This window comes from Argiope bruennichi, chromosome 10 (genome assembly GCF_947563725.1).
Source record: "Argiope bruennichi chromosome 10, qqArgBrue1.1, whole genome shotgun sequence".
In the NCBI taxonomy this organism is placed as follows: Eukaryota; Metazoa; Arthropoda; class Arachnida; order Araneae; family Araneidae; genus Argiope; species Argiope bruennichi.
The window spans coordinates 85,337,376-85,365,079 of NC_079160.1; the positions used below are offsets into that span (position 1 = coordinate 85,337,376).

General features: G+C 25.1%; 1 protein-coding gene across 1 annotated transcript; it reads right to left on the reverse strand.

Annotated features, from left to right (window-relative positions):
* Positions 1–27,038, reverse strand: LOC129988179 (pre-mRNA-splicing factor syf1 homolog). Its single transcript, XM_056096335.1, has 23 exons — positions 26,905–27,038; positions 23,753–23,901; positions 22,889–23,012; positions 21,212–21,409; positions 18,964–19,098; positions 18,459–18,623; positions 14,728–14,787; positions 14,095–14,179; positions 12,848–12,920; positions 12,636–12,714; positions 12,388–12,507; positions 12,176–12,276; positions 9,393–9,468; positions 9,209–9,295; positions 8,575–8,688; positions 8,397–8,483; positions 6,991–7,066; positions 6,014–6,123; positions 4,329–4,532; positions 3,496–3,670; positions 2,775–2,886; positions 211–311; positions 1–116 (listed from the first exon to the last, which is right to left on the reverse strand). The coding sequence occupies exons 1-23, from the start codon at positions 26,941–26,943 to the stop codon at positions 55–57; spliced, it is 2,532 nt and encodes an 843-aa protein (XP_055952310.1). The 5' UTR covers positions 26,944–27,038; the 3' UTR covers positions 1–54.
* Between the last annotated feature and the right edge of the window lie 666 nt (positions 27,039–27,704).

A 27,704-nucleotide genomic window follows, 5' to 3' on the forward strand; every position in this document is an offset into this window, starting at 1 on the left:
AAATCTATAAAAATAATTTATTTACATAAATTTACAAGCAAAATCAAAGTCCAATTAATTTGCTTTCAGTCCTCCAAATACTTCATCTGGTACAGGTCTTTCTTCAACTTGAATATCTAAAAAAATATCACAAAAATCATTTTGTAATTATAAAAGAAAATAAAAAAGAAAACAAAGATATCAATGAAAAATATTTAATTCTATACATACCATCACCTTTTTCCTCATCATCCTCGCTGTCATCCAAGTTAATTTCATCTGGATTATTAGTTTGAACATGTTCCAACTCCTTTTCATTTGTTTCTTCACTTCTGCAAAAAAGAGATAAAGAGCACATTTTCATACACAGTTTTTAAACAATATTTTATATCCTATCAATCAACAAGCATCTTAATTAAACATTCTTCTAAGAGGTGAAAATTCCAAGAAATGGTCTAAAATAGTGACATTCATTTAGCATTGATCAATTTTAGTCGCAAGGAACTGGGACACATTTTAAATATTAATTCATCAAATTTATATTTCTAAATATGATTGATAGAGATAAGGCACTGTATAAAAATTATGATTTTGGAATTTTTTTTCAGTATTATATTATCTTAATACCATAAAAATGATTCTTAACGTTATTTGAAACAATTTTCCAGTTGGAAGTATATATTAATCTAAGAAGGATCAGCCAAGTAAGAAAATTAATTGTTGGACAACAATTAGAGTGACAGTATTTATTGTTGGGCATCAATTAGAATATAATGACAATATTTATTTGTATTAGACCATTAAATAAATTATAATTATGATTTGTATAGGTGAAATTATTTTAAGTGTTATCAAGTTGCTTTAAAAAAAATTGCAACATTTAATTTTTTTACAATAAAACTAAATTTAAATTTAAAAAATTCATTTGGGTCCATATAACTCTCAGCACAACACAACCTAATACAAGTTGTTCATATAACTTGCAACTGAACATAAATACATTATATCATTTAGAGAAAACTAGTTCTAATTAATTATGAAAAAATAATACACAGATTTTTTAAAAACAATATGAACTTGTTTCTATCAAAAGTATTGTAGTCGGAACTTTTTAAATAAAACATAAGGATATTATAGCAGCAATAACAGTTATATGACTGTGAGACAAGAACAATATATATAAAAAAAATGTCTGAACAAATACTACCTAACAAAAATAAGTAACTGATCTCATTAGAGATAAACATTATTTAATAATTTTAATAGATATCAATAAAAATTTCATTTAAACAATTTATTCAAGTAATGCAATCTGCCTAAACAAATTTATTAAAAATAGTTTTTGAGAAACTGAAATTTTATCCAATTTCTAAGCAAATGTTACAATTTATTACTCAGTGGATGGATGTCAAAGAAATGACCAGCAATCTAAAAGAAATTTTAAAAAACAATTTAAATTAATCCAAAATTTTATTTTTTATATAAGCAGATTTTAATATTTCTTTAATCTGCTTCATTACCAATAAACTATGTGGGTTTTAAATTGTACTACAAAAACATTTACTTTATTGTAAACATTTAAATAATGTTTATTAATCAAGAAGCCCTACAAATTTTTAATTGAAATAATTAAAATCAAACCAAAGAAAACAACTGAAGAGATAGTAGAGAGTTTAAATATGTAGTTAGTAGAGAGTTTAAATATGTAGTTTTCAATTGCATCATTATTTCCTATTTAAATATCATTTTGAGATGGATATTATCCCTGTTTTCGAATACTTTCAATTGCACTAAGAAAATACTTTAAGCATTCTTCATATTAAAATCAAAAGTTCGCAGATTTTCACAATCAAAGAACATTTAAAAGATGTGATTCAAAAATTATGTTAGAAATTGCAACAAACGACATAAGATCATTGAACATTTCAAAAAGCATTATAAAGGTTTAAATAGATTTTTGAAATATGACAACAACCATAAAAAAGCAATCAAATTTAAAAAGAAATCTCTAATCTATTGCTTGGAGTTGCACTCAATTCCAGAATGATGAGAAAATTAAAATCCTGAATTTAGATTTTATTCCAAAAACAAGTAAAGCAAAAATAATGATATGGATTGTTATCTAGTTGCATCAATGAGTAATTTTTCATATCATACCAAACATCTTAAAAATTCATGCTGCATTCCCTTGAAATTGGAAAAGTGATGCAGTCATTACATGAAGTAATTCTTCAGGTACAATGAGAATCATATTTGGTGCTAAAGGTTAAGGATATTCACAATTACAACTATAACTTAAAAGATGAGTATAATAAAAATCCTAAATAATGATTCTATGAGATTCCAAGAGCAACCCCCCCCATGAGATTCCAAGAGCAACCCCCCCCCCCCCAAATTCAAAAAAAAATTCTTGAAGTGAAATAAACCATTTTTTTTTCGTTGAATGCTTTTTCATTTTTATGAATTGCACAGAGAAAAAATTTACACATATAAAACATTAATATACATTGCATAGAAATCATTCTCATAGCTTATTATTGAGGGACAGCAGCAAAATGTAAACAAAACACCATGTGAATATTTCATATAATTTATATTTTTTATAACATATATTTTTATAACATATAATTTTGAATTTATTTTTATTTTATAAAAAGGTAAAATTAAAAGAAAATGCATTTTATATTAATAGTCTAATAGCCTGAAATATCAAAAACAATCTGATCGCCAAATATAAATAGTTTGAATGAATTTAAATTAGAGTTGAAAATCAAATTTTAAAACCAATTTCTTACCTCACAAATGAAACTTTGCTTCTATTCAATGCTGCTTCTTTAGGTCCTTCAAATGCAAGAAGTTTAGCTTGAGCTTCCAGATTTTGCATGCTATCTTTTTCAGAATCAGGCACTAAAATATTTTTATACAAATTTTAAAAATATGTACATATACATATAGAAAAATGAAATACATATAGACATAATGAAAAAATTACTGATTTCAAAAGTAAATTTAGATATATTTAATTGAAATTGGCAATACTATGAAAACAGTTTGAAGAACTTTTGAATATGAATAATTATATTTTGAAAACAGAATGAAAATAAAATAAGCATTAGAATTTGTTAAAATACAAATATTATAAATTTAAAGCAGAATTTCCAGTAGAAATAAAACATGCAAATTCCCAAAGAACACATAAAATAATATTATTGTAATTAAAAATTTAATATTCATTCAAACAGAAATCAAAATCAAAACAAAAAAATATATAAGGAAAAAAAACCTTTTAGATAGATATTAAAGAAAAAATATGAAAGTTATAATGTTACTTATTGTAGCTAAGAATCATTAATGTTGTGATGGTTTCTCAGAATATACTAACAACTCTTGATCATCAGTTGATATATAAATGCTACCAGTAATTGCAAATTGATTGTTTAGTAAGACTTTACTACATAAAGAATATTTAAATTCACAGGATAGAAATTAATTCAAATCAAATGCAAAATTTAATACCTGTAATACCAGCAGCTACAACTGCTGCACTAAGCATCTGAGCAGACATAAAGTTCACTTGAGTATTAAACGTAGCCTGGACACTCCTTTTAATTCTAAGCATTTCTCGCATAGTATCTTCATTACCATGCCGAACTTCAAAGTCTTTCCAAGTTTTCCAGAAATCTGGATTAGTCTATAAAAAATATTTTTAAAAAACTTAAGCATATCATGAAATTTATTACGAAAGCAAATCATCTCAATGATAAATAGAAAATAAAAATAATTTTTATATTACACTTTTCTAGAAAAAAAAGTTAAATTTCATTTAGAATTCCAGCATTGATTTTTTTTTTCCTAAAGTACACAGAGACATGGAAACATTTTGAAAAAAATAATTAAAACTCGTCTATTGCCTTTTGATATATAATTGAAATACAAATAAATTTTTAATAAAAGAATATAATATATTAATATAATATTCACCACTAAATTACACCTAAATTTGTCAAAATAAAAAGAAAAAAAATTCTTCTAAGTTTCAATTGCTTTATAAAAGTTTAAGAAACTGAAATGAAAGAACAGAAATTTCAACATTTTTCAGTAATCTGCAAAATTATAATAATAGCTATGAAACACACAAAATATCAAGTTACATTTACCAAACAAAATACATTAATTTTTTTTAAAAATACATCTTTTCACTAATTTTTTTAAAAAAAGTTTGAAGCACAGAATTTTGCATTAAATATTTTGTTAGCTTTTCGATTTGAAATTTTTAATAAGTAGTTTCACATTCTTAAGTTGTTGTTTTACACTCTTAAATTATAATTTTACATTCTTAAACAACTTACCCTTGGATCACACATTTGACTACAGTGTGAGTATATCGCTCGAGCTCGATCAATTTCACCAAGTTTGCGTTCCAAATCAGCAAATTTTAGACACATTTGTTTAGCTTGAGTATCTGGTAATAAATCAATAGCCTCTTGGTATATTTCACGTGTATGAGTTACACCATAAATTTCAGCTGCTTTCTTTAGATATATATTGAACATCTGTAATGAATATAGTTTATAAGATTATTTTTCATTAAATAGTATATTATATTTCGATATTAGTACAAAATTGCATGAAAATAACTACTAAATGCATCTTTTCAATTAAATGAAGGAACAATTTTTTATATATTAATATGAATAAAAGTAATAAAACACTGTAGATAACAGACTTGGAGAAACAGACATATATTTCACATTTAGGTAGAATATGATAAATCTGATTTCATTTATACTGTGAAAAGTAAATACAGATGATATATATCAATGCCAAAGTGAAAGTAAACAGCACCTACAGCACAATATTATTTTATCACATCATCATCATATTCAACTTTAAAAACTAGTATAATTATCCTAAAGTTTTGCTTCACAGCTCCCTTTGATAGGTACCTGCGTGCACGAGGCATGCATGCACTTGTTGATTACACCATCAAAAAGTATAATCTCTACAAAGAATTGTAATAGAATAGTCTTTAAATGTAATTTTGGTTTTTAATCGTTAATTCAGTTTTTATAAGACAGAAAACATTTCTATTACATAATTATGGGAACATATTGTTATTTTGATAGCAATACTATAAGACAACTGCTACAGAGATGGACATTCATTCAAAATTGAATGAAAGGAATTACTAATGAATTAAACAATATCTGATTTTCTTTAAACAAAATTCTGCCATCAAAATTTAAATCTCAAATATTCAAGAGGAATGCAGATAGCACTTTAGCTAAAGTAAACTTGCAAAATTCATTATTCACAAGATGAGGGAATTAATTCTAAAATTTTCCGTAATCCCTCATCTTGTGACAGACAAATTAGTAAAGTCATATGAGAGCCTAAAAGTTCGAGCATCAGGATTAAAAACTGATTTTTAAACTGACCTAATTTTATTTTTATCAAACAATTGTGTCTTCATTTAACAAAATAATGCTTCTCTATTTCTATACTATGAAAACTATAAGACATTTATAAATACAATTCTTTTATACAAGTGGCCAAATTTTATGCCTCCGAACCCAAAATGGAAGTTTAGATAATATAGAAATGTTTTTGCCCTAAAAAAAACAACCCTTTTCAATTTTCCAAAACTCTTTTCCAATTAATAAATAATTTTATAGCAATAATTTTTAAATAATTATTAAATGAGAATAAAAATCCAGTTTATTCCACTGAAATCAAGCACGTCCATTGTAGAAAATTTCCACAGATTAACTAGGGATATACATTTATAAGAACACTTTGTTAGCTTATAAGTATATAGAAGAGTTCAATATACATAAAAAGAAAAATTCTAACAGCAGAGTTCAAGTCAATTTCGAGAAGAATCCGAGTAAGTAGTTACTAGGTAATTGAGGGTTAATTATCATGTTATCATTCATAATATATTTGTAGTCAATAATATCAAAACATATCAGAAGAATGAATGAAGACATGCACATCATATTCAATAATAAAAATAAAAAGAAGAAAAACAGACCTCAAATTGCTCTTCAGGAAGAACAGCTTTAGTAGCTCTGCTATATACAGCCATAGCATGCCTTGCCAGACCATGTTCTTCTTCTAACTTGGCATATAGCAAATAAATTGCTACAAGACAAATAAGATAAAATTATTTGTTTAAACAGGTAGAATTTTCATAAATTGTTGACTGTGCAGCGCAAGAAAAAAAATATTGGTGGAAGAAAAGAGGATGTAAAGATATCAAATGATAAGAGATTTCTTTCTATTTAAGAGACTGGGTAATGTCATACTATCATATTTTATACATATGAAAATCAGAACTATCAACAAAAAGAATTTAAAAAAAGGATCAAATATAATCTCAAACAACATGGGGAAGGAATGCTTTAAAATTTGATTATGCAGCCAAAAGAAATCTGGAAAAGTATAAATCCACAGAAATAATTTATTCTTTATCTAGCAAAATAGATATAAGATACATATGCTTTCCTGTCATTATGCATACAAACAGATGAAATATTTAATATATAAATAGGATATAAAAATGCTAATAAATTAATAATCAGTTGTAATAAAGGATTAATACAAGGCTATTATTGTACATAAAGTAAAATTAGCCTCTTTTTTTTAATCACAAATAAAAATTAATCACTAACTTATAAAGAATGAACTAAAAGCATTTAAAATTCAGCAGCGTTCATTCATAAATAACAATTACAAACAAATAGTATTTACAAAGAGCAAAATATATTTCAAAGTTTAAAAAAAAATTCAACATGAAGAAAAACATTTTTAAGAAAATGTTAAATAGCAAAAAAAAGAAAAAAAAAGTAAGAATAATAAAACAATAAGATTAAACTAAAGTAAACAAAAATAATAGGCCTTTCAAAAGACAAAATAAATCATAAATGAAGAAGAGTTTTCATTTTTTATACATGCATTTCAATAATTATTTTTACTGTGATAATAAATTATGTTTATTTAATAACTTACATTTAGCAAATTTCCGTGGACAGCTTTCAAGACACTGTTCAAATAAATCTCTGGCTCTTTCAAGTTTTGTTCCACCCTAAAAATATTTTTGTAAATGTTATTATCCTTTATATCCTTTCAAGACATATGTACTGAAATAATGGTGAAATTAGAAAAAAAAACAAGTGGTAGAATTGTTTAAAATAGTAATACTGCCCAGCAAAGGGCCATCTATAAAATTCTGCATTTCAAATTCATTTGCATTAAATTTTCTAAAGAATTTATGACAACTGGAAAAAATTGTATGCAAATGAAATTGATGTTGTTGAAAAAGTAAAATTTTTAATTTTAAAATGGTGCCTTTTTTGTAATAACTTCACCTATAATTACTTTGGTAAAAAGGGGGGGGGGAATATTGGCAAATTGCATAACACAAAAATTGAAAACATTTATAAATTTTTTTATCTTAAATATATATGTTCTCATGATTGTTCTGTTAAACAAATACAAATTTCAAGCATCAATTTCAACTATGAGAATTAATGTGTTCCAAAATAATGTTCAACTATCACTTTAATTTTGAAGATTTCTTCTTTAAATATTGATTGGCAGTAAAAGTTATTTTCATTCTCCTTTTCATCAAGTAGCTTAATTAAGCACACATACATACATATTAACAATGATATAATTTTGCTAAAGATTGTTTTCATTCATGTTGATGGCTGTTATTCTTAAACTTAAATCCTACAAAAAAAGCTATATTTAATGAAATTTTAAATAGGGAAAAGGAAAAACTTTTAGTAAGTAGTTATGTAATTTTTAGTTATGTAATTTCATTAGATTTTTAAAATTTACCACCTTTAACTAAACCCTAATTGCAACTAAGGGTATTATTAAAATTTATAAATACATGTGTTTCAAAAAAGCAAAAAAAGGAAGGGTAGAAACTGGCAATCCTTTCATTCTTTTTCAAAGGATAATTTAAATTTAATTCAAACAATAAAGATAATGAAAATTATTTTTACCCATTATTATTTTTTTTTAAATTCTCAATAATAAAATAAAAATTCTTTTGAATACCTTAGCAGCAAAATCATTTCACTTCTATACATTCACCTTCTGATTATTGTTTAGCACTAGTTTTTTACTCATTTATTAGACAGAAATTCAGATTATGTTTCAAATATTTTGTCCAGCACTTAAAACTGGGACAAAATACAATACATTCCTTTCTGTTATTTCACAAAATCCCCCTCAAAAAATATTCGGTTTCTATAAGATACTTAATTTTAAACATTTTATATACAAAATAATTGAAGGATAGCAATATTAAAAATGATAAATATGTTCAGATTTGTGTTATCATTTTATTCATTTATTTGAAAATAAAATTAAAGAGTTACTGAGTATTAAAATTTCATACTTACATATCGTTTCAAAAACTTCACTAGATATGTATTCCAAATATCATAAACGTTGGGCCATTTAAAAAGAGATATACCTTTCTCATAAGCCTAAAAAAAATTTTCCAAATATTAATCACTTAATTCTAACTTATCTTAACTAAACAGTTAACTAAAAGAATTATAATAATTGAAAACATACTTTAAATGCTTCTTCAAAATAATTGTTTTCTTCTAGAAATACTCCATAATTGATAATTACTTGTGGTGTTGCAATTCTAAGATCAATAATTCTGTCATACACAGCTTTTATAGACTGCAATAACAAATAAAAAACAAAATTCATTAAAATATGTTTTTAAAAAAATGACAATGTAAATATTTTAATAGTTTATGATGAACACAGGAAAGCCACAAAATAATAAATATATATTATTTAACCCTTTAAAGAGCCATCTTTTTCTAGTCATACTATGATAAAATATTTTTAGGCTTCAAATTAGAATAAGAAAAGAGATTCATTTAGCTTATTAGATAAATTTAATTTGATTAATTAATAATTAAATAATAAATCAAGACATCATTTTGTCTGAGATAAAGAACTGAAGCATCTAAGTTTCTGACTTACTAAAAAAATGTGTCAGAACTTATGCCAACCTACATAATCTCATACAAAGATAGATAAATTTGGTGGGAAGCATACTTCCCACGGCCTTAGAAAGGGTTAACACTACAGAAGTTGCCATTAAGTAACTATTGTACAACCAACTTAACATAGTAATAAAAACATGGATCGGAATATTATTTATTATATTTATTTATATAAATCTACAAACTTTGAATGTTCCCAAAACTTCTTCTAAATCAGCATAAAGTAGCCAAACTTTCAGAGATTTATACAGACGTTCTTGAACAGGAAGACTCTAAAAAAGAGTAACAGAATTAGCAAATAATGATTAAGCTGAAAATGCACTTGTAACTCTAATAATAATAAATATAGGTAACAATTGATATAAATACCTGATCATGATATGATCCTTTATGCACAGGCATCGCAGTTGCACGCTGCATAAGTTTTAAAGCATTTTCAAATTTGCTAAGAATAAAAAATAAAATATTTATTAAAAACTGTAATATTTCTTATATAAAACTGTTTTTGTTGCTGTTCATAACAAAACATCAATACATAAGCTAAAAGAAAAATTTTAAATAATGTGCACTGAACAAAAATTAGATAAATTCAAGATATTTTGTTTTCCCTTCTTTGAAAAAGAAGGATACATTCAAAAAATAAATCTATTGTCTTATAATACATTTATTTATATATAGATTTATTTTTAGAAGTTAAAAATAAATATTGTCTTACAATCTACTTGAATAATGACTTTAGAGATATTAGTTCAACTATTTTATCTAAACATTTTCAATAATAAAATGAGAAAAATTATATATATATATACTAATTATATTAAAATGATGCAATATTTATTTAAAAGGCTAGTTTTCTAACAGTTAAGCTTTTTAAAAATGATATGATAATCATTTTAGCTTTCATGGATTTAACTTGCACAATTAATTATATTAGATGCAACTATGTTATCATAAAAAAAAAAAAAAGATTGATAAATTTTTAAATGTAAAATTAAAACATGCATTTAACAAATTTTGTAATTGATTCTTGGAATTAAAATAGGTTTTAAAACCTTAAAAATGTAGTAGCTGATTTTTAAAATTATTAGACTTTATAAATTTATAAATACAAAATAGAGAGAAAGTAATATGTAAATACTTTCTTTAATGCTGGTAAGAGAATAAAAGAATAATGAAGATAATGAAGTTGAAACTAATCTTCTAATGCTAAAGAATTCTCATTCACTTTAGAATTATCCATAATTACATTACTCAAATTGGAAAAGGTGGCAACTAGGGATTGCAATACCGGTATTCACAAGTTTAAATACCGGTTTTTCGGTATTTACTAGAAATTTTTAAAATTGTCTCCACAATATGTTCAGGCATCGCGAACATAGCAAAATAGTATATGTTTTTGTTTTTATGTCTCCCTAACGGCCGTAATTAATTAGCTAATTAATGGCTTAATTAACTGCTTAAATCTAAATTAGCGAAACATGGATTATCCCTGAAAGAAGAAATTATATCCATAATAACTGATGGAGCAACAGTTATGAAAAAAGTTGGAAAGTTGATTGGTTCAAATCAGCAATTGTGCTATGCTCATGGAATTCAGTTAAGAGTAATAGATGTATTATATCAAAAAAATAAAGAACAGAAGAATCCAAATGCTGTGGATATAGAAATTTCGGATTCCAACTTTGAAGAGAGTAAGAGTGAGAGTGATATTGACAATGACGATAATGACAATGTAATTGTTGAAGAAGATATTGCTAATGAGCATGAAATATTAACCTATCAAGAATTGCTTCCTATAATTTATAAAGTACGAAAAATTGTTAAGATATTTAAACGCTCCCCTACAAAAAGGATATATTACTTAAATATATACTAACTGAAAATAAAATAGAATATATGTTAATAATAGATTCAAAACACGTTGGAACAGTTTACTCCTAATGATGGAATGATTTGTGAAACTGAGAAATCCTATCCAAAAAGCAATAATCGACTTAAACCTGTAAATTAATTTTTCAGATAGGGAATTTGACCTAATATCCAGAACTATATTAGCTCTAATTCCAATAAAACTAACTATTGAGGCATTCTGTCGGAGAGATTCTAATTTATTAACAAAAAGGATAATTAATTTATTAACAGCTAATTTATTAACAGCTTTATTAAAGGATCTAATTTATTAACAGCTAATGCCACAATAAATTTCATGTTGCAGTCACTGAAAGAATAGCACACATCACTATCTGAAGAATTATATATTACATTGAAAAACCACACAGAAGAAAGGCATACCGAAATAGAAAATGTCTTATGGTATTTACATAATTATAATGATTTTAAAAATGAAAATAACCAATTCAAATCTGATTTTTATAGTAAATTTTCTGAAATTTTTTATCCACATTCAGAAGAATTCGGTTCAGTTATCGAAGATTATGATGGCACTAATGTCGATAGTGAAAAGGAATTGTCTTTTGAATGAAAATTAGAATTAGCGATAAATAAAAAAATTTCAACGAACCAAAATACAATACAGAAATCAGTTATATCCAAAACCATCCGACAAGAAATCGATTTATTTGAAGATGAGGGATTTAGAGGTAAATACTTGGAAAAAGTATATTGTGCAATGCTAACAGTACCACCAACTAGCGCAGATGCCGAAAGAGCGTTTTCGACAGCAGGTAATTTTTACACAAAATTATTTTTCAGGCTTAAAGACAGCACAATTGATGCATTATGTTTTTTTTAAGATCACATCTCAAAAATTTATTATAGTACCACAGACTGAATAGTGATATTTACACTTTTCTTTGTGATTTAAATAAATAAGATGTTTCTTTACTTTTTTGTGATTATATACTGTCATAATTTATAAGTTACAAATTATTTTTTGTGATATTTACACTCTCTAACAAAACTGGCAAATAAAACAAAGAAACATCTGTGTTTTCTTTCTTTTTCTAAAATTTCTAATACCGGTATTAAAACCGGTATCGAGATTTAAAAAATAGCGAATACCGGTAATGAAATTTAGGTCCGGTATTGCAATCCCTAGTGGCAACATTCATCAATTTTAAATGTGTTCATTTTTAAAAAAAATCTATTTACAATACACATAAATTATAGAAACATGCAACTTGGATACATACTTGTGACGAATTTCCATTTCAGCCCATTCACACCATACTGAAGCCAAATCATCCACTTCTGTATATGGTACTTGGGTTGCTTTTTCAAAAATCAGACTAGCCTGAATAGGAATTCATGATTTAAAATGGTGAAATTCTCAAAATGCCAATTCAAAATATATTTATAAAATTATTTTTTAAAAATAAACCAATTATTATGCAAAAATACTCACATCATCAATTTGTTTATGTGATTCATAAAATTTAGCAAAGGCCACCCATAAGGTATGCAGCTTTCCACAAGCCAGTTTGGGATCCACCTTCTGTACTGCTTCAGTATATGTATTGATAATCTGAGAGGGGAGAAAGTAAAGCAATGCAATAAATTCATCAAAAATAAAACATGTGTAAATGAAATTTTTTTAAGTAAATAAATGGGAATGATTATGAGTATTTTTCACAGAACAAAATTTCAACTAACCTCCTTTGGTTTTCCTTCTAATAACTTGATTCTTCTATGCCATTCATGTACATTGTGAGGATTTTGTCGCAAGAGAACACTAGGGGGGGGGAAACAAAACAAAAAACAATTGAAATACCTATAATTTTCATGAAACTGAATTAAACATAGTAAAAATATCGATACATAAGCATGCAAAATAACATATTTTGAATGTTCTTCAATAGTATTACCTGTTCAAAAGCAGTGGCCGCCTCTCTAAAAGATAATCAAACCATGCCAGTCGTAAATCTAATTCAAGAGTTTCTGCAAAATAAAAAATACTATACATTAGCTTCTGAAATTTTTGAACAGATAAAAATGAATTATGAAACATAACTTACTGATATACTTATGATAAAGATATTGCAATAAATTATAGAAAAATTTATTATATGATCAATTTAATTCATGTAATGTAGTTAAATCCATACACAAGAAATTTCCATTTCACGAAATTTACTTTTAAATAAAATCTTCCAACAAAATCTGACTTTGAATGAAATTTACATGCAATTTCTTCCCCTTATTACTATCTGCTATATAATAATGCTTAGATAGCTGCTTTCTTCTCCAATGTTTTAAAACTTCTTACTTACTGAAATGCCAACAAAATTAAACTGAGTGTCATGAAAAATGATAACATCTGAAAGAGAGGGAAACTATTGAAGACTTAAAGAGTTGCCTAATTTTTTCCATGATAAAAATATTGCAACTGTTGAATGTCCATCGGAGCATGACACATTGCAAAGTGTTATAACAAAGAAAATTTTTACAAAAAAAATTATCAAAGTAAAAAAAATTATTAAAGTATAAAAATTTTTACAAATTTCTTTTTATCAAAGTATGAAAATTTTTAATTTTTTTTTTTTTTATCAAAGTATAAAAATTTTTACAAAAAAAAATCAAAGTATGGAAAATTTTTACAAAAAATAATTTCTTTGTAATAAACCTGTTAAAAGTAGAATCATAGAATGTTTTACAGTTTAGGTTATACATTAAACTAAATAAGATCGGTAAAATCCATTTTTTTTTCCTACACTTTTTTTTATAATTTTTTAATTCTTGACAAAAAAGATTTCAAATGGAACAATAACATTTAGTTAAATAGAGACTCAATTGTGTTTTAATGCATTCTGAGGTTTAAGAAATTTTGTAAATATGTATGGAACTACTGTACTATGTATGGAAGGCTGATGATGACCCATTAAAATTGGGGGAAATAGCATGCCATTTAACAATTAAATTTGTCTTTTAAAAAATTTATAGTAACATAAAAAAACTGAAAGATAAGAAAAAATTAATTTTATATCCTAATTAGTTTAGAAGTTCATCAATCATAAAATTATACCAGCATATTTTTTTAAAAAATTATTTTTAACTTACAAAAAAAAAAAATACAAATAGTTTTGATCAAATAAGAATTAGAGAAGTACTGCACCTTCTTCTGTAGCACCTCCCCTTTCTACTTTTTCAATTTTTGCTTTGATAAGACTTTCCTCACACTGTGAGTATGCATCAAAAACCTAGAATATAAATTAATATAGTTACATAAAAAAAATATTTTAAACTGGAAAAAGTTATAAAAACATGGGAAGAAGCAAGAAAAACTGGCACAGAGCTTTTATCAGACAAGCATAAACTAAAGCTTTTTCAGGTTTCTCATGTTGATAGTTTATTGGTACATTTAAACATTTTCTAATATTTAAAAAAAAAAAAAAAAAAAAACAGGTTTTTTTATGGATAAAAAAGTTGGTTTCTATTTCATATGCTTGCAGAAATTACAAACAATTATTTTGGTCATTATTATATCTTAATATTAAAGTTAAAGGATATTGTAATTCACATTTAATAGTGGGCCAGATCATACAAAACTTAGTGGGGGAATAAAAAAAATTCAAATTTACAGAATACAATTATAAGTAATGATAATTAAAACACAAGGGAATTTACAAAAATAAAGAAAAGATAGAAATGTATCCATTTTGTCGGAATTTAAATTTGGAATACATGATATTTATAGGATAGTTCACTTTAAGATTCATTTCAATTACAGAATTTAAAACAAACTTACTTGAGTAAAATCACGAACAGTCATAACAGTAGTAATAGCTTCTTCATAAATATCTCGAGCCTAAAAATAATCATTTTTAGAATTTAAGTAAAAAAAAAAACTGTATAAATTTACATTTTATATCTAAAAGGTTGATTTTTGAAGCTTAGTTATGAACATAAAAACTAAGATTTCTTAGAAAAAATTATGGGAATTATATTTCATTACATTAATGTTTAGATATGAAAAAACAGAAATCGATTCAAAATTTGATATTATTAATTATTAACAAAGTACAGAAAGCAGTTAATAAACCTTAAATGCAATTATTTAATTTTTATAATAATGTTATTTTTATTTATTTATTTTTCATAACAAACAAACTCTACAAGCATTGGAAACATCATTTCTTTAACTTTCTTTTCTTTTTTCCTAATCACTCCTCAATTCCCAAAAAGTATACAACATACTCGTCAAAACTTGGATGGTCCCAATCTCCATTGGGAGACTCTTTCCATTATTGAAATAAAACCTGTGTGCATGGGACATGTAACATAGTCTTGAGGTACTCTAAAGCCAGTAACAGATTGCTTCAGCAAATCAGAAACGAAGTCGCTATGAGAGCAAGAAAGTTGCATTCACTGGTAATCACGTGAGAAATGATGCTGACTCTTTCAAAGATGCCTTTTTATACCAGTTAAAACAGGATATGGCAATATCACATCAAAACACATTTCCTCATAACAACACCATATATCACTGAAACATAGATTGCATCATGCTTTCTGAGAAGGTTCTGGAAGGTTTGAATTTTTGATGTAACTGTGAAATGGCTCAGTTTATCATGTGCATGTAAGTCCAAAAGTTCTGTTTATTATGTGCAAGTACCTATCTAATGGATACAGGTCTATAATATCCTAGGGCTATTAAAAATGTAATTATCAAACCAGTTTTCTAAACCTTGCGATATTGTAATTCAGAATATCATAATTAAATAAATCCATTTAAAGAAATGAAAAACATAGTCTACAAGGTGACAGATACAGACAGCACTTTTAATTCAATCAGGTGTAATTATTTTTAAAAAAACTTTGAATAAAAATATGGATATTCATTATTTATAACAATTCTTTTTAAAATGATCATTATGTTTTAGTCACAGTTAAAATTTTGGAATGCTAAGGAGATTGAGCTTTGATCCAATTATTAATAACAAATAATCTTTAGCAACCAGTTGGCTCACCAAGCATATTAGTTATCTTAAGTTTCAATTAAACCATAAAGATACAATTTCATATCCATGATATTGTGAAATTGTCAGACATTAAAGCTGCATCACTTTCAGTGTCTAGCAAATGCTCCCACTCATTATGTTCAGCGGAGTCTAATGGAGACTAGTCCCATGACATCATGGCACTATTAAAAATGTAAATGTTTGAATCATCTATCTCATACATTTTGAAATATTGTAAATTTGCTTCTTTTATGCATTCTGTAAACTACACATATAGTAAGGAAAATCCTTCTGCTTTAACTTTCAAAAACTGAAAAAATAAGATAGTTGTTGAAACAATGAAAAGGGTTTAAACTTCAGAACAAAAAATGCAATCTATTGTTAGATATCAGGGAAAAAAACATTTTGAAGTAACTGACAAAATTCAGAAAAAAATTGGCATGACCATTCAAGTGGTATCATTAAAAAGGTAATTAGTTTTTAAATTTTAAAATGCTGTAACACTAATTTTAATATTATAATAGTTTCGGAAATTATCGAGAAATCACCCAAAATTTAGCTTAATTTTTTAAATTCCAAAAAAAAAAAAAAAAAAAAAGCCTCTGAAGTGCACATTTCCAGTGTCTAAGATATATATGTGCCACATTTCATTGTTGCAGGTCACACAGTCTGGCCTAGTGGAGCACTAATAAGCACACACCCACATTCAGCTTTATTTATAAGTAAAGATGAAAGCATGTCAATTATCTTTTGACAATGTTTTTATTAATCTTAAAGTAGCTATTTAATTGTTCTCAAACTTAAGTTCATGTCAATCAGTCAAACAAAAATAACCTTCCTTATACTTCAGCACTTAGGAATAAAATTTGCAATACCAATATAGCAATAACATATGGAGAAAATTAATGGTGGCTTTTAAAAATTGTTGGATTCAATTATAGTTCTAATATTAATTTAAATACAGATAATAAGAGATATAAAGATTTTAGACAATAAAAGAATTTTAGATATCATTAAATTTTATACAAAGTAATTTTTATGTTATAGACATTATATATGAAAGTAATCCTAAGTCAATGTGGGTTAAGTAGTAATAGTGTGTGTGTGTGTTTTAGCAGTTGTGTGGCTAATTGTGAATTTTATCTTCAATTCCTTCCTTCATGGGAGGCATAATTTTTGATAGGGATTTCTTTGGCATAGATTTAGAAGAGAGAAATTTAGGTATTTTTTGAAGAACGTTGCAAACATTAAAGATTTTTACCATTTTACTCATAGCATGAGAAAATGCTGAAGTTTGCAGTTTTACAAAGCATATGCAGTAATAATTAAACAAAGAAATAGGAATTGGATCCGGAAACAAGAGATCATTTTATAATGAAGTTAATATGGGTTAAATTAATATAAAAAAATTAGTAAATTAATTGGGATTTAAATTATATATATATATATTGCAAATCTGTCACAATGATGTATTATAATTTTATGATTAAAGGAAAGCAGCGAACCTTATATAGACTCAAAGTAACAATTAATTCACATCACAGAGAAGTCGGCATTGAGTAACAGCTTTTCATCTGAAGTAAATTGATTAAAACATAAATTTTGATATGTATAAGCAGTAGATTAAATTGTTCATGTTTCAAAATAAACATTTCTGTCGCTACTATTGCATTACATTGCCCATCAGAATCCATTTTGAGCACAACAAACTTATTTTATTAATTGAGGTTTAGCCAATTACTTCAAGTTTTGAATGAAATAATATTAAACAAATGTAAAGGTAATAGAAATTTAAAGTAGGTTTGAATCTAATTTGAAATAATAATGGTAATATCTTAGACTTGATATGCCTATCTTTCTATTATTAGTTTATTTTTACTTATATAGTGGTGATGAGTAAAAAATACCCTTAATATCACTACAACAAACATATGTATACATCTAATAACTAAAATGATAATAAATACTATAGAAAAAATTACTTTAAAATATTTTTTAAGTTGAAATATACTTTAAAGTCATTGCAATATACTTTTTTATTACAATTTGAAAGCAATATAAAAATGTTTTTTATGGAATAATATATTTCAAAGTAGGGATGAAAAACTTTTCAATTAATTAATTAAAAAAATTAATTTAAAATTTGGGAAAAAAATCTCGTTTTTAGTAAATATGTACCTTTTACAAAAGAAATAACAAAATAGTAAATTCGGCAGCTTTAGGTCAATGATTTATCTGTCTTGTAAATTTGAGCATTTTGAATGATTTTGCATTACCGCCATTGCAATTTAAAGATAATAGTATATCAGTTTATATTATCATATTATAAGTATCCATAATTAAATGAAGTGTTTCTAACTTTAAAACTGGCAGTGAAAAGCATTAATACAATGAAGTTAAGAAAAATAGAGCAAAATAAATATAAATCAATTAGCTAATTAATAGGAATATTATACAAGCATATTAAGATTTACTCATGAGATTTTAAAATATTGATCATAATGGTACCAAAACTTACTCGATCAAATAAGCCACTTCTGATATAATAATCAGCTAAACAGTTCCAAAAATGGCCTACTTGGTCAGAAAAGCGTCTTAAGCCATCTCGTATAATAGCATCAACATTCAAGGAATGTACTTCATCAGGATTCTTTGATATCAGTTCACATAATTCATTCCATAACTAAAAAATACACATAAGGAATTAGAGAAGCATAGGTATTAACTTTATAACCAGAAATTTATAAATTGTTTGATTTAAATAGCAAAAATTGGATATATATTATTTTTAATTTAACAGGCAAACTTTACATTGGATACCTCGGTATTAACAGTATGATTAGTATTCATGATTGAAGCTCTAATCCAAATATCTAATTATGAAACATCTAATTAAAAAAAATATTAGTTTTTATAAAACAAGAATTATGTAAAATTATATTTATATTTCTATCACTAAACATTATGAAAAATAATTTTTTTGTTAATAGAGCAAAATGTTTAAAATAAGAAAAAAACTTTACCTGATGTTTAGGTTTCCCATGTTTTGAAACAAATTGTTCATTGTTGACAATTTCAGCTAACTTCACAGCTGCTTCATCAAGGCGATTAATTTCCAATAAATATTCAATGAAGTCCTCTGTATCTTCACTACATAGCTATAGAATTATAAGGAAAAATGTTAAATCAACTTAATTTTTAAATAAAATTTTTTTAGAGAAAAATTGTTTGAAGAAACACATAATTTTATCAGTAGCAAAGCTTAAATATGTCCCCTCAAAGTAATCACTTACTTATATAGTTATAGCACTTTTTTGTTACATATATATTGAACATATATAATGTCATATACATCAATAAATAAATTTTTTTTAAAAAAACAGGGTTTTTTTTATTCAATGATCACCTAAAAATTATAATTTATGTGATTGACTAAAGACACTCATTGAAACTGCTTTTTCAACACATGACATCTACTTATTTTGTAAAACGAATATGGTAAAAATGTTAGCAATGACATTATTACCACAATATAAAAGCGATACATTTCTAAAATATTTATTTCAGGACAGTTCAATTAAACCAACTTAATGCAGGCAAGTTAAAAGTTTATAAGTTGGAAATAATTCTCACATAATTCTAACAACTGGCAAATACATATTAGTAGAAATAAATCTACTTTTAAATGAAAGAAATAATTGAACAAATCATTAGGATGCTCATGAACAATAAAAGAAATTAAATAGACAATTTTTATTCAAGAATCACCTCCATATTATTTGCTATTTTTCAATTTTGCATTTTTGAAAATTCATTACTTTTTCTTTCTCTACTTAAAATCAAATTTATTATCCTCAAAGAAATAGTTTTTTTTTTTTTTTTCATTTATCAAAACTACCATTAATCACAATAACATTTTAACAATATATTCAAAAAATCCAATGTATGATTTTGTATTTACAAAAGTGTATATCTTCTTACTAGAAATACCCAGCAGAATAGGCATATTTCTAAAGTAATAATAATAAAAAAATAATGATTTTTCAGTCTAAAAATTTTATGACAATTAGATACAACAAATATAGTCAATGACAACTCAAATTGATAATACAGAGAAAAGAGAAAATGGCTGTATCACTGGTGAATGACAGAATACATTTTTATATGCATCTAAAAGCTATAAAGATCTCCATGAAATTAAGCAACTTACATTTCAGATATAGTGGAACCCCCATATATCGAACTTTTTTCTGGAATCTTGGGTTTTCTATAGAAAAACAGCTTTTGTATATCGAGTAAAATTTCAATAAATCAAACAAAATTTTCTGCATAAAAATATTACACTCTGCCTTTAATTTTATTCACAAGGAAAAATAAAAATTAGATACGGAAAAAAAAAAAGTTGCTTGGGTACTTTTTACTGCAATAAGAATTTGAAGAGGCGTAAAAGTTCTTTTAATTAAAAAGCAATAAATTCAGTTCGGCTTCAGATTTTTTAAGAGTTGATGAGCCTCTAAATAGTCATCTTAAAGTATGAAAGAGAAGTTAAGCTTAATAAAAAAAATAAAAAACAGGATGAAAAATAAAGATGGAGCAAAAGTATGAAATATCGAAAAGTAGATTATCAGCAATTTCCAAAATTCATTGCCATTTGTAAAAAGAACAAAGAAAAATTTAAAATAAATATTTTTAGCTGCTGAGTTATTCTCTAACTTTAAAAATCAATTATATGTAAATATTTAGTAAGAATATGATGAAAAATTTGCAATATGTATTTTTTTTTATTCTTAATTCTTTCAAGTTCAATATATAGAGGTTCGATTGCATATAGTTTCATCATAAAATATGTTGATAGATATCACACAAACCCATATTAGATAAATAAGATTATATATAAATTAAATAAGATTATTTAATAGGGATCCAAAATTTAAAGCAAATTTTTCACTGTTCGTTAATGTTGTCACTGACTATGGTCTTGCAAATGAAAATATTTTATTATCAAAATGCAATAAAATCCAAAGAGTTATCTAAATCTTCCATAAATAGTAATATTTTAAAGTTAACATTATTAAAGTAATGAGTAGTTGTTATACCAAAACGTCCTGCATCGGAATACTTTTGATGAACTGATAGATGAGCACATCAACTGATTACAGATTAAATAATTATATTCAATGAAAAATGTCAAATAATGGTTCTGTTACCATATTCCTTGGCACTTTAATACTAACAGACAAATCCAAGAAAAATACCAATAAATATCTATACCTTTAAATATCTCCGATATACTCGAACTGCTGTTTCAGGGATGCCTTTAGAGGACACAAATTTTAAATACAAAGGCCATATTCGATGATGTTGAGTGATTGGCAACGCTCGTAAAGCTCTATCAAACACATGGCGAGTTCTAGTAATTTGACATTGTATAGATAAAAATTCACAATAGTCAATCCAAATTCGAGGCATCTAAAAAAAATTTTTTTTAATTAATTGTTATAATTGAAAAATGAAAATCACTTATCAAAAATACATTTATTACAAAAAAAGCAATTAAGAGAGTTGAGATTAATGTAAAGTATCAAAAAATTATAATCAATCAGATCATTTTTAATTAAAACAAAACAGTTTTATGCTATTTTTAATTACATACTGAAAACCACATTTAAAATTCACTTTATGTTTGCTTTGCCATTGAAATCTATGCTCTTTGGCTAAAATGAATTGTACTTTTAAATATTGGAAAATAAGATAAAAATATTTTAAGAAATTTCGGACCTTTCATATTGTAAATGTTCTAGAATATTCTTACATTTCTAGTACAAGATTTTTAGATAAAATAGTTTATACCTAATATTTATGCAGAAAAAATAAAGCTAATATTTATCATAATATAAAATTTTAAAAAATGAGCACTGCTTGGCTCAGTTATGATAAACATTAAGTTTAGAAGGTTAAAATATAACCTTTTAAAAATTTAATTTATATAATAATTTAAAAGATACATGGATTAATAATTAAACAGTTTTAATCTGATTTGGAAATTTCAAGGTCAATACTAAAAGAAAATGCATTTCCATGTGCTTTGTGAAATTATATATATATATATATTTTAATATTTTTAAGGCATAGATAGAAAATTAAATTATACATAAAAAAAATTGTTTACAAGAACATAAGTTTATGCAGTACATCTTAATTTCATTTCTATTCAAGGAAACACCAAAAATATACGAAGAAATTAATTATACCTTAAAATTTAATTTTTATTCAAGAAAATGGGAAAAACATTTGGATATGACATGAAAATCAAGGCTTTCTGAGAAATTTTTAACCCATATTCAAAAACCAATTATAACAGGAATATTTTTATTAAATATCTCATCTAGTAAGAGACTGAAAACAAACATTTATAAATTCCATGCCCTCTTATTGATAAAAAAATTTTTTAAAAAATCCAAAACACAAAAATTAAAAAAAGCTATATTGATTTCACTAAAAAAAAAAAAAAAGCAATTTTTGTCAAAAATATGCAACAAGAAAAAAATTGATGGCTCTCCCATTCACCGAAATTTGCTGAAAATTTGAAGTAAAACAATGCTTTTTATTTTATACTCCTTCTTTAAATCTCTATTAGCAACAATTTTTATAGAAAGATTTTACACAAAGATACAAAGAACTAAATATGAAAAATTACTATTTAAATATTATAGTTAATTATTAATGTATATAGCATGAATTCAAATAAAAATTAAAATAGACGAATTGAAACATAGAATATCTATATTTCTTAGGAAATACATAATTTAAAAGTCATAAAAGTATTATAATATATCAGCTACATATATAATTTATCCATAAATTTTGTAGTAAAATTATATTTTATATATGTTTGACTGTCTAAAATCATAATTAATAAAGATTTGAACACAATAAAAAAAACTATACCTTGTGCATAAAAACTAAAGCTCTTTCAAAAGCACTATTAACATCTTCATAAGCAGGATCTGTTACACATTTTCCACGAATTTGAGCTCTTCTCAGCTTCAAATACTTGTGCCAAATAATGTAACTGTGGAAAAAAAATTAATTAAAGTAAAATTTTAATAAAATAAGTTTAAAGCATTTATATAAATAAATATTATCTTGTCACTCTATTATTTTCTAATCAGAGTTTAATAAAATTTCCAATTCCCAATATTTTATATTTTTAGATAGCTAAACAAACAAACAAAAAAGCATAATATACTAAAATAATTTATTGTTACACTTTTTATACTTGCTTTGTGTTCTAAAATAAAATCACAGTAAATAAATAAATTTGTGAAAAATCACCAACCATACAAATGTTTCTTATTTTTGGAAGAGAAATAAAAAATAATAAACTTGATATGAATCATTTTCATAAGCATAAAATATATATTACAGTTTTAAAGATTTTTTTAAAATTAGAATATTAAGAAACTGGGTGTGAAACTTTCACAATGAACATAACTGAAACAATCGATCACAATTTGAAAAAAATATTAATCTTAGATTAATAGACCCACTAAGAAATATATTTAATAAAAACCATGCAAATAATAAACATTTAAAAAAGCAATATAAAACAATTTTTATATTGCCTTCATTGCTATTTGCGTTTGATTTTTTAAAAATGGAGCAGTTTTAAAGTGTACTGGTACATGCTCAAAATTCTCAATCTAAACTGCTTTCAATCTTCAACTTAGAGAATACTAATATATAAATGCTATTTGAAATAACTGATGATCACTAAAACAGTACCAATTCAAAGAAAAGAGAATATCATACCTTCCAGGCAATTCTCTAAGAGCTCTTTCATAAAGAAGATTTATCACATGTTTAGGAGCTTCTTTTTTAAATTCGATATACCGCAACCAATGCTTAACTGAATACGGATTTCGTAGTATTTCTTCTTCGTATGGAATGTCTTCATCTTCCTACAAAGCAATTAAACATTTTGTAAAAATAATCCAGTTATTAAAAATATAATTTACAGCATGCAGATCAAGACCAAATCGCCAACTCCAAAATAATTAAAAATGAAAATTAACACCATTTATACAGAATATATATTAAAATTAAAAACAAAAAAGAAATTTTTAAAATTCTGATAATTTTAATTTTCAGACAACACAGCTAACTTTCTAATTTATAAAAAATATGAATTTTGTCATTTTAACACTACTTAGCTCAATACAATACTATACATAGAAAGCGTTTTGAAATTATGTACTGCATTAACTTGAAAAATAAAAGGTTTTTAACTCCTATAATTATTATGAGAAAAGATTACAACTATTTATAACATTATAATTATTATAATATTAACAACAGAATTAAAACTAAATGATATTAGACATCCTCCATTTCCAAGTAAATACAATAAGCTGCCTTCATAAAATTTTTTTAAAGAATGTTATTTTATATTAAGACAATGTATTCCAAATAGAAGCACTTAATTGCTAATCCATATATTCAATTATATTATTAGTATGCATGAATAATTTATTTGATCTTGATATAATTCAAAATAGGGAGAAACAATAGATTCTGCAAGAGAACACTAAATGCAATAAGATAATGCAGTTGTTCATTTCTGCACACTACATAATCACTTAATAATTCGAGATAAAGGTAACTTCAGCAAGATTTTTATGTGTAGTTGTTTGTTCTTATGACAAACACTTTACAAAACTAATATGAGAAGTAGTGATCTATATAACATTTATAGATCATCACTTATCTGTGAAAATTAACACTTCAGTTTTTAAAAAAAGTGAGGACTAAATTTAACTTTTTAAAATGCTTTCAAATATAAAATTCTAATGTAATAACTGCATACGTTTTTTTTTTTTTTTTTTTTTTTTTGCATATTGCAAAATTTTATTTCTGTTCTCTACACTTCTGTAACAGTTTTAAAAGAAAAAAAAATTTATTTCAAAATGAAATATTGTGGGGTATTGACAATTTTCACAGCATAATCAAAGCAAGAAACAGATGTTTAGGTTTTATATTGTATAGCATACAAATAAACATTAAAAAAATAATGTAATTTATTTATTTTTTGGACAGACCAAACAAATTAATCAATTTCCTATTAAATGATATGAAAAAACGATGATCAATTAATAAATACCAACAAGAATAACCATTTTATTTTAATAGATTATGTTCATTAACAAATCCCTTATTATAGATGATCCATCCTTTACATTGTTTTACTTTTTAATTTCCAAATTAATGATATTCAGCTGTGAAATTTTCTACTATATTTGTAGCCTAATTCTACGCTACTTAAACAGTATTTTATCTATAAAATTAAGAAAACATGTTTGGATACATAAAACTATTTTTATTAAAGGAAATAATCACAAAAACACACATGCCAATATTTTTCTTTTAATTAGAATTTAATATGTTATAATGATTCTTTAACATATTGCATCCAATATTCTGTTTGAATTCTATTTTTCATTCTTAACATATTATATATATTAATGAATTTCATTAATTTTATCAAATAAAATTCATTATGAATTATTAAAAAAATTTCTCACAGACAATAATTAAAAATAACCATTGAAATAAATATCCATAAATACACATATTTATACTTTTAGTTTTAAAATACACATATACATTAAAAATTTAGTTAAATAAGGGGGAAAAAACAGATTTAAATAGGAATTAACCCACAAAATAAAATATTAGCAATGATGAAAGAAATTACAACATTAAAAACTTAGTTAAATAAGAAAAAAAAAAAAAAAAAAAAAAACGATTTAGATAAGAATCATAAAAGAAATGAGCAGATAGGAAGCAGCCTATTCACTGAATTTTCACTTTGGATGTTTTAGATTCTCAGGATTAAGATAGGACAATATATCAAAAACCAGAACTATCCCAAAAATTGTGCACATAAAATAACTTTAATAATAGCACTACTAAGATCATAATCATACACATAACAAGAATAAATTATAAGTTCAAATAAATAACAATAATGAACTGGTATTATTAATTAAAACTGTTACTATACTCTTTATTCTAAAAGTCGGAAATAAAATTCTTCAGTCTCTAGTTTCCAAAATTGAAATTCTATACAAATATTATATAAACTACTTACTTAAAAGTTAAAATGATATAAAAAAAGAATTTTATTTAAAACCAAAAGTAGAACAAAATGTCAGAAATCATTGTACCTAGGCACTTTTGTTAATGTGTCAAATATTAACACTATTCAAATTGGGATATTTCAATTATGTGACAGTGATTAATGTTAAGCAAGTGATCAGAGAAATCTGACTATTAAAATTATTTTCTTCATTCAATTTTGCACATCCTAGAGAACAATTTTAGTTTGATTTTAAAATTTATGATACTGTCTACTTCTAAACATCCGACCATGATTGCTCACTTTTAGAGATGTTGTACTAACAATGTCAATCATCAATACTAACAGAAAAAAGTTTACTCAAAAGAAAATTCAGCTTTAAACAAAGAGAGCAACAAAAATGTTTCAATAAAAATACTTGTTTATTTTTACATACCAGAGTTTTATCGCCAAGCATAAGAAATATTGCCCAGATGATTGAATTACTTATACGGGATTTGGCGATCTTGGCATAATCCGAAAAATGCCAAATAAACCCGGACGCCATAAAAATAAACATGTGCCCCTTGTTTTAATACCATGACATGATACAAAAGAGAACAATGTGATCAAGTACGTTATCAGTTGAAAAAAAATTTCTGATAAATACCATAAACAGAAACCAGTATTAAAATAATGCGTAATATAAGTAATTAGAGTAACACATGTTCTAGGCTTCAATTTAAGTCATGCTATTTTAACTGTGCACGTTAAGATGGAACCCAGTTATCGGTATCAAGAAACACATTTAAAAATACGCAGGCCACGATTCAAAATTTTTACTTACCACCACCACATTCTTCTGATTATTATCTGAATTAATCATATTAATCTATCACGATACTTGTTAACAACTACAACATTCGAAAGTTGAGGTAACGAAAGTTTAGAAGTGACTTATGAAGTGTAGTTCTTCCGGACAGACAGGACTACGGTTCTGATTCCTACAAAATGAAGGTTTTTACTCCCGGTAGTAAAACTATTGGCACGCTGCCAAAAGTGACGGAGTTGTCCTACCGAGGTTATAAAACGAAATCGCAGTTTGTTATCGTTATCATAACGTGTTAGTCATTCTGTCACTGAGTGTGCCGATTCATTAGTATTCGTTCTTTGTTTAAGAGGAAAGAAGGATTAACGATTGTCAGCGAGTGATTCACTTTGAAGAAAACTCTTACAGGCCTTATTTTTATTTATTTTCTTATTTAATCTCTAAGAAAATTTGTAATAATTTTTTTCGTTTACTTAAAACTGTTGTTTTTAAGATAGTGCTAATTAGGGTTAATAGTAAACGTACTAATTAGGGTTAAGAGTAAACGAGGAGTTTGATTAGTGTTATTTGATATTTTGTTTTTTCATGTAATAAGTGTATCTAAATTTAATTGCATAGCCTTAAATATTTATTTCTCATTGATTGTTTGTCATATTTTTCTGTTTAATTATAGTGTTAATTAGGGTTAAATAGTGAGAGGAATTTTACTAGTGCTTTTGTCATTTTATTTATTGTCATTCATAACTTTTTTTGAGTACATTGTATAGAAATGTTTTTTAGTGACTAGTTATTTATTGTCTTACAGTAGAAAGTGTATC

Excerpts from the sequence above, each read along its gene's own strand:
- LOC129988179 (XM_056096335.1), bottom strand. The coding sequence starts at position 26,943 with ATGATTAATTCAGATAATAATCAGAAGAATGTGGTGGTG. Across the intron at positions 12,508-12,635 it reads TAGAAGGAAAACCAAAGGAG|ATTATCAATACATATACTGA; the intron begins GTTAGTTGAAAT and ends CTCCCCTCTCAG. Across the intron at positions 9,469-12,175 it reads GAAATGGAAATTCGTCACAA|CAAATTTGAAAATGCTTTAA; the intron begins GTATGTATCCAA and ends TTTTATTCTTAG.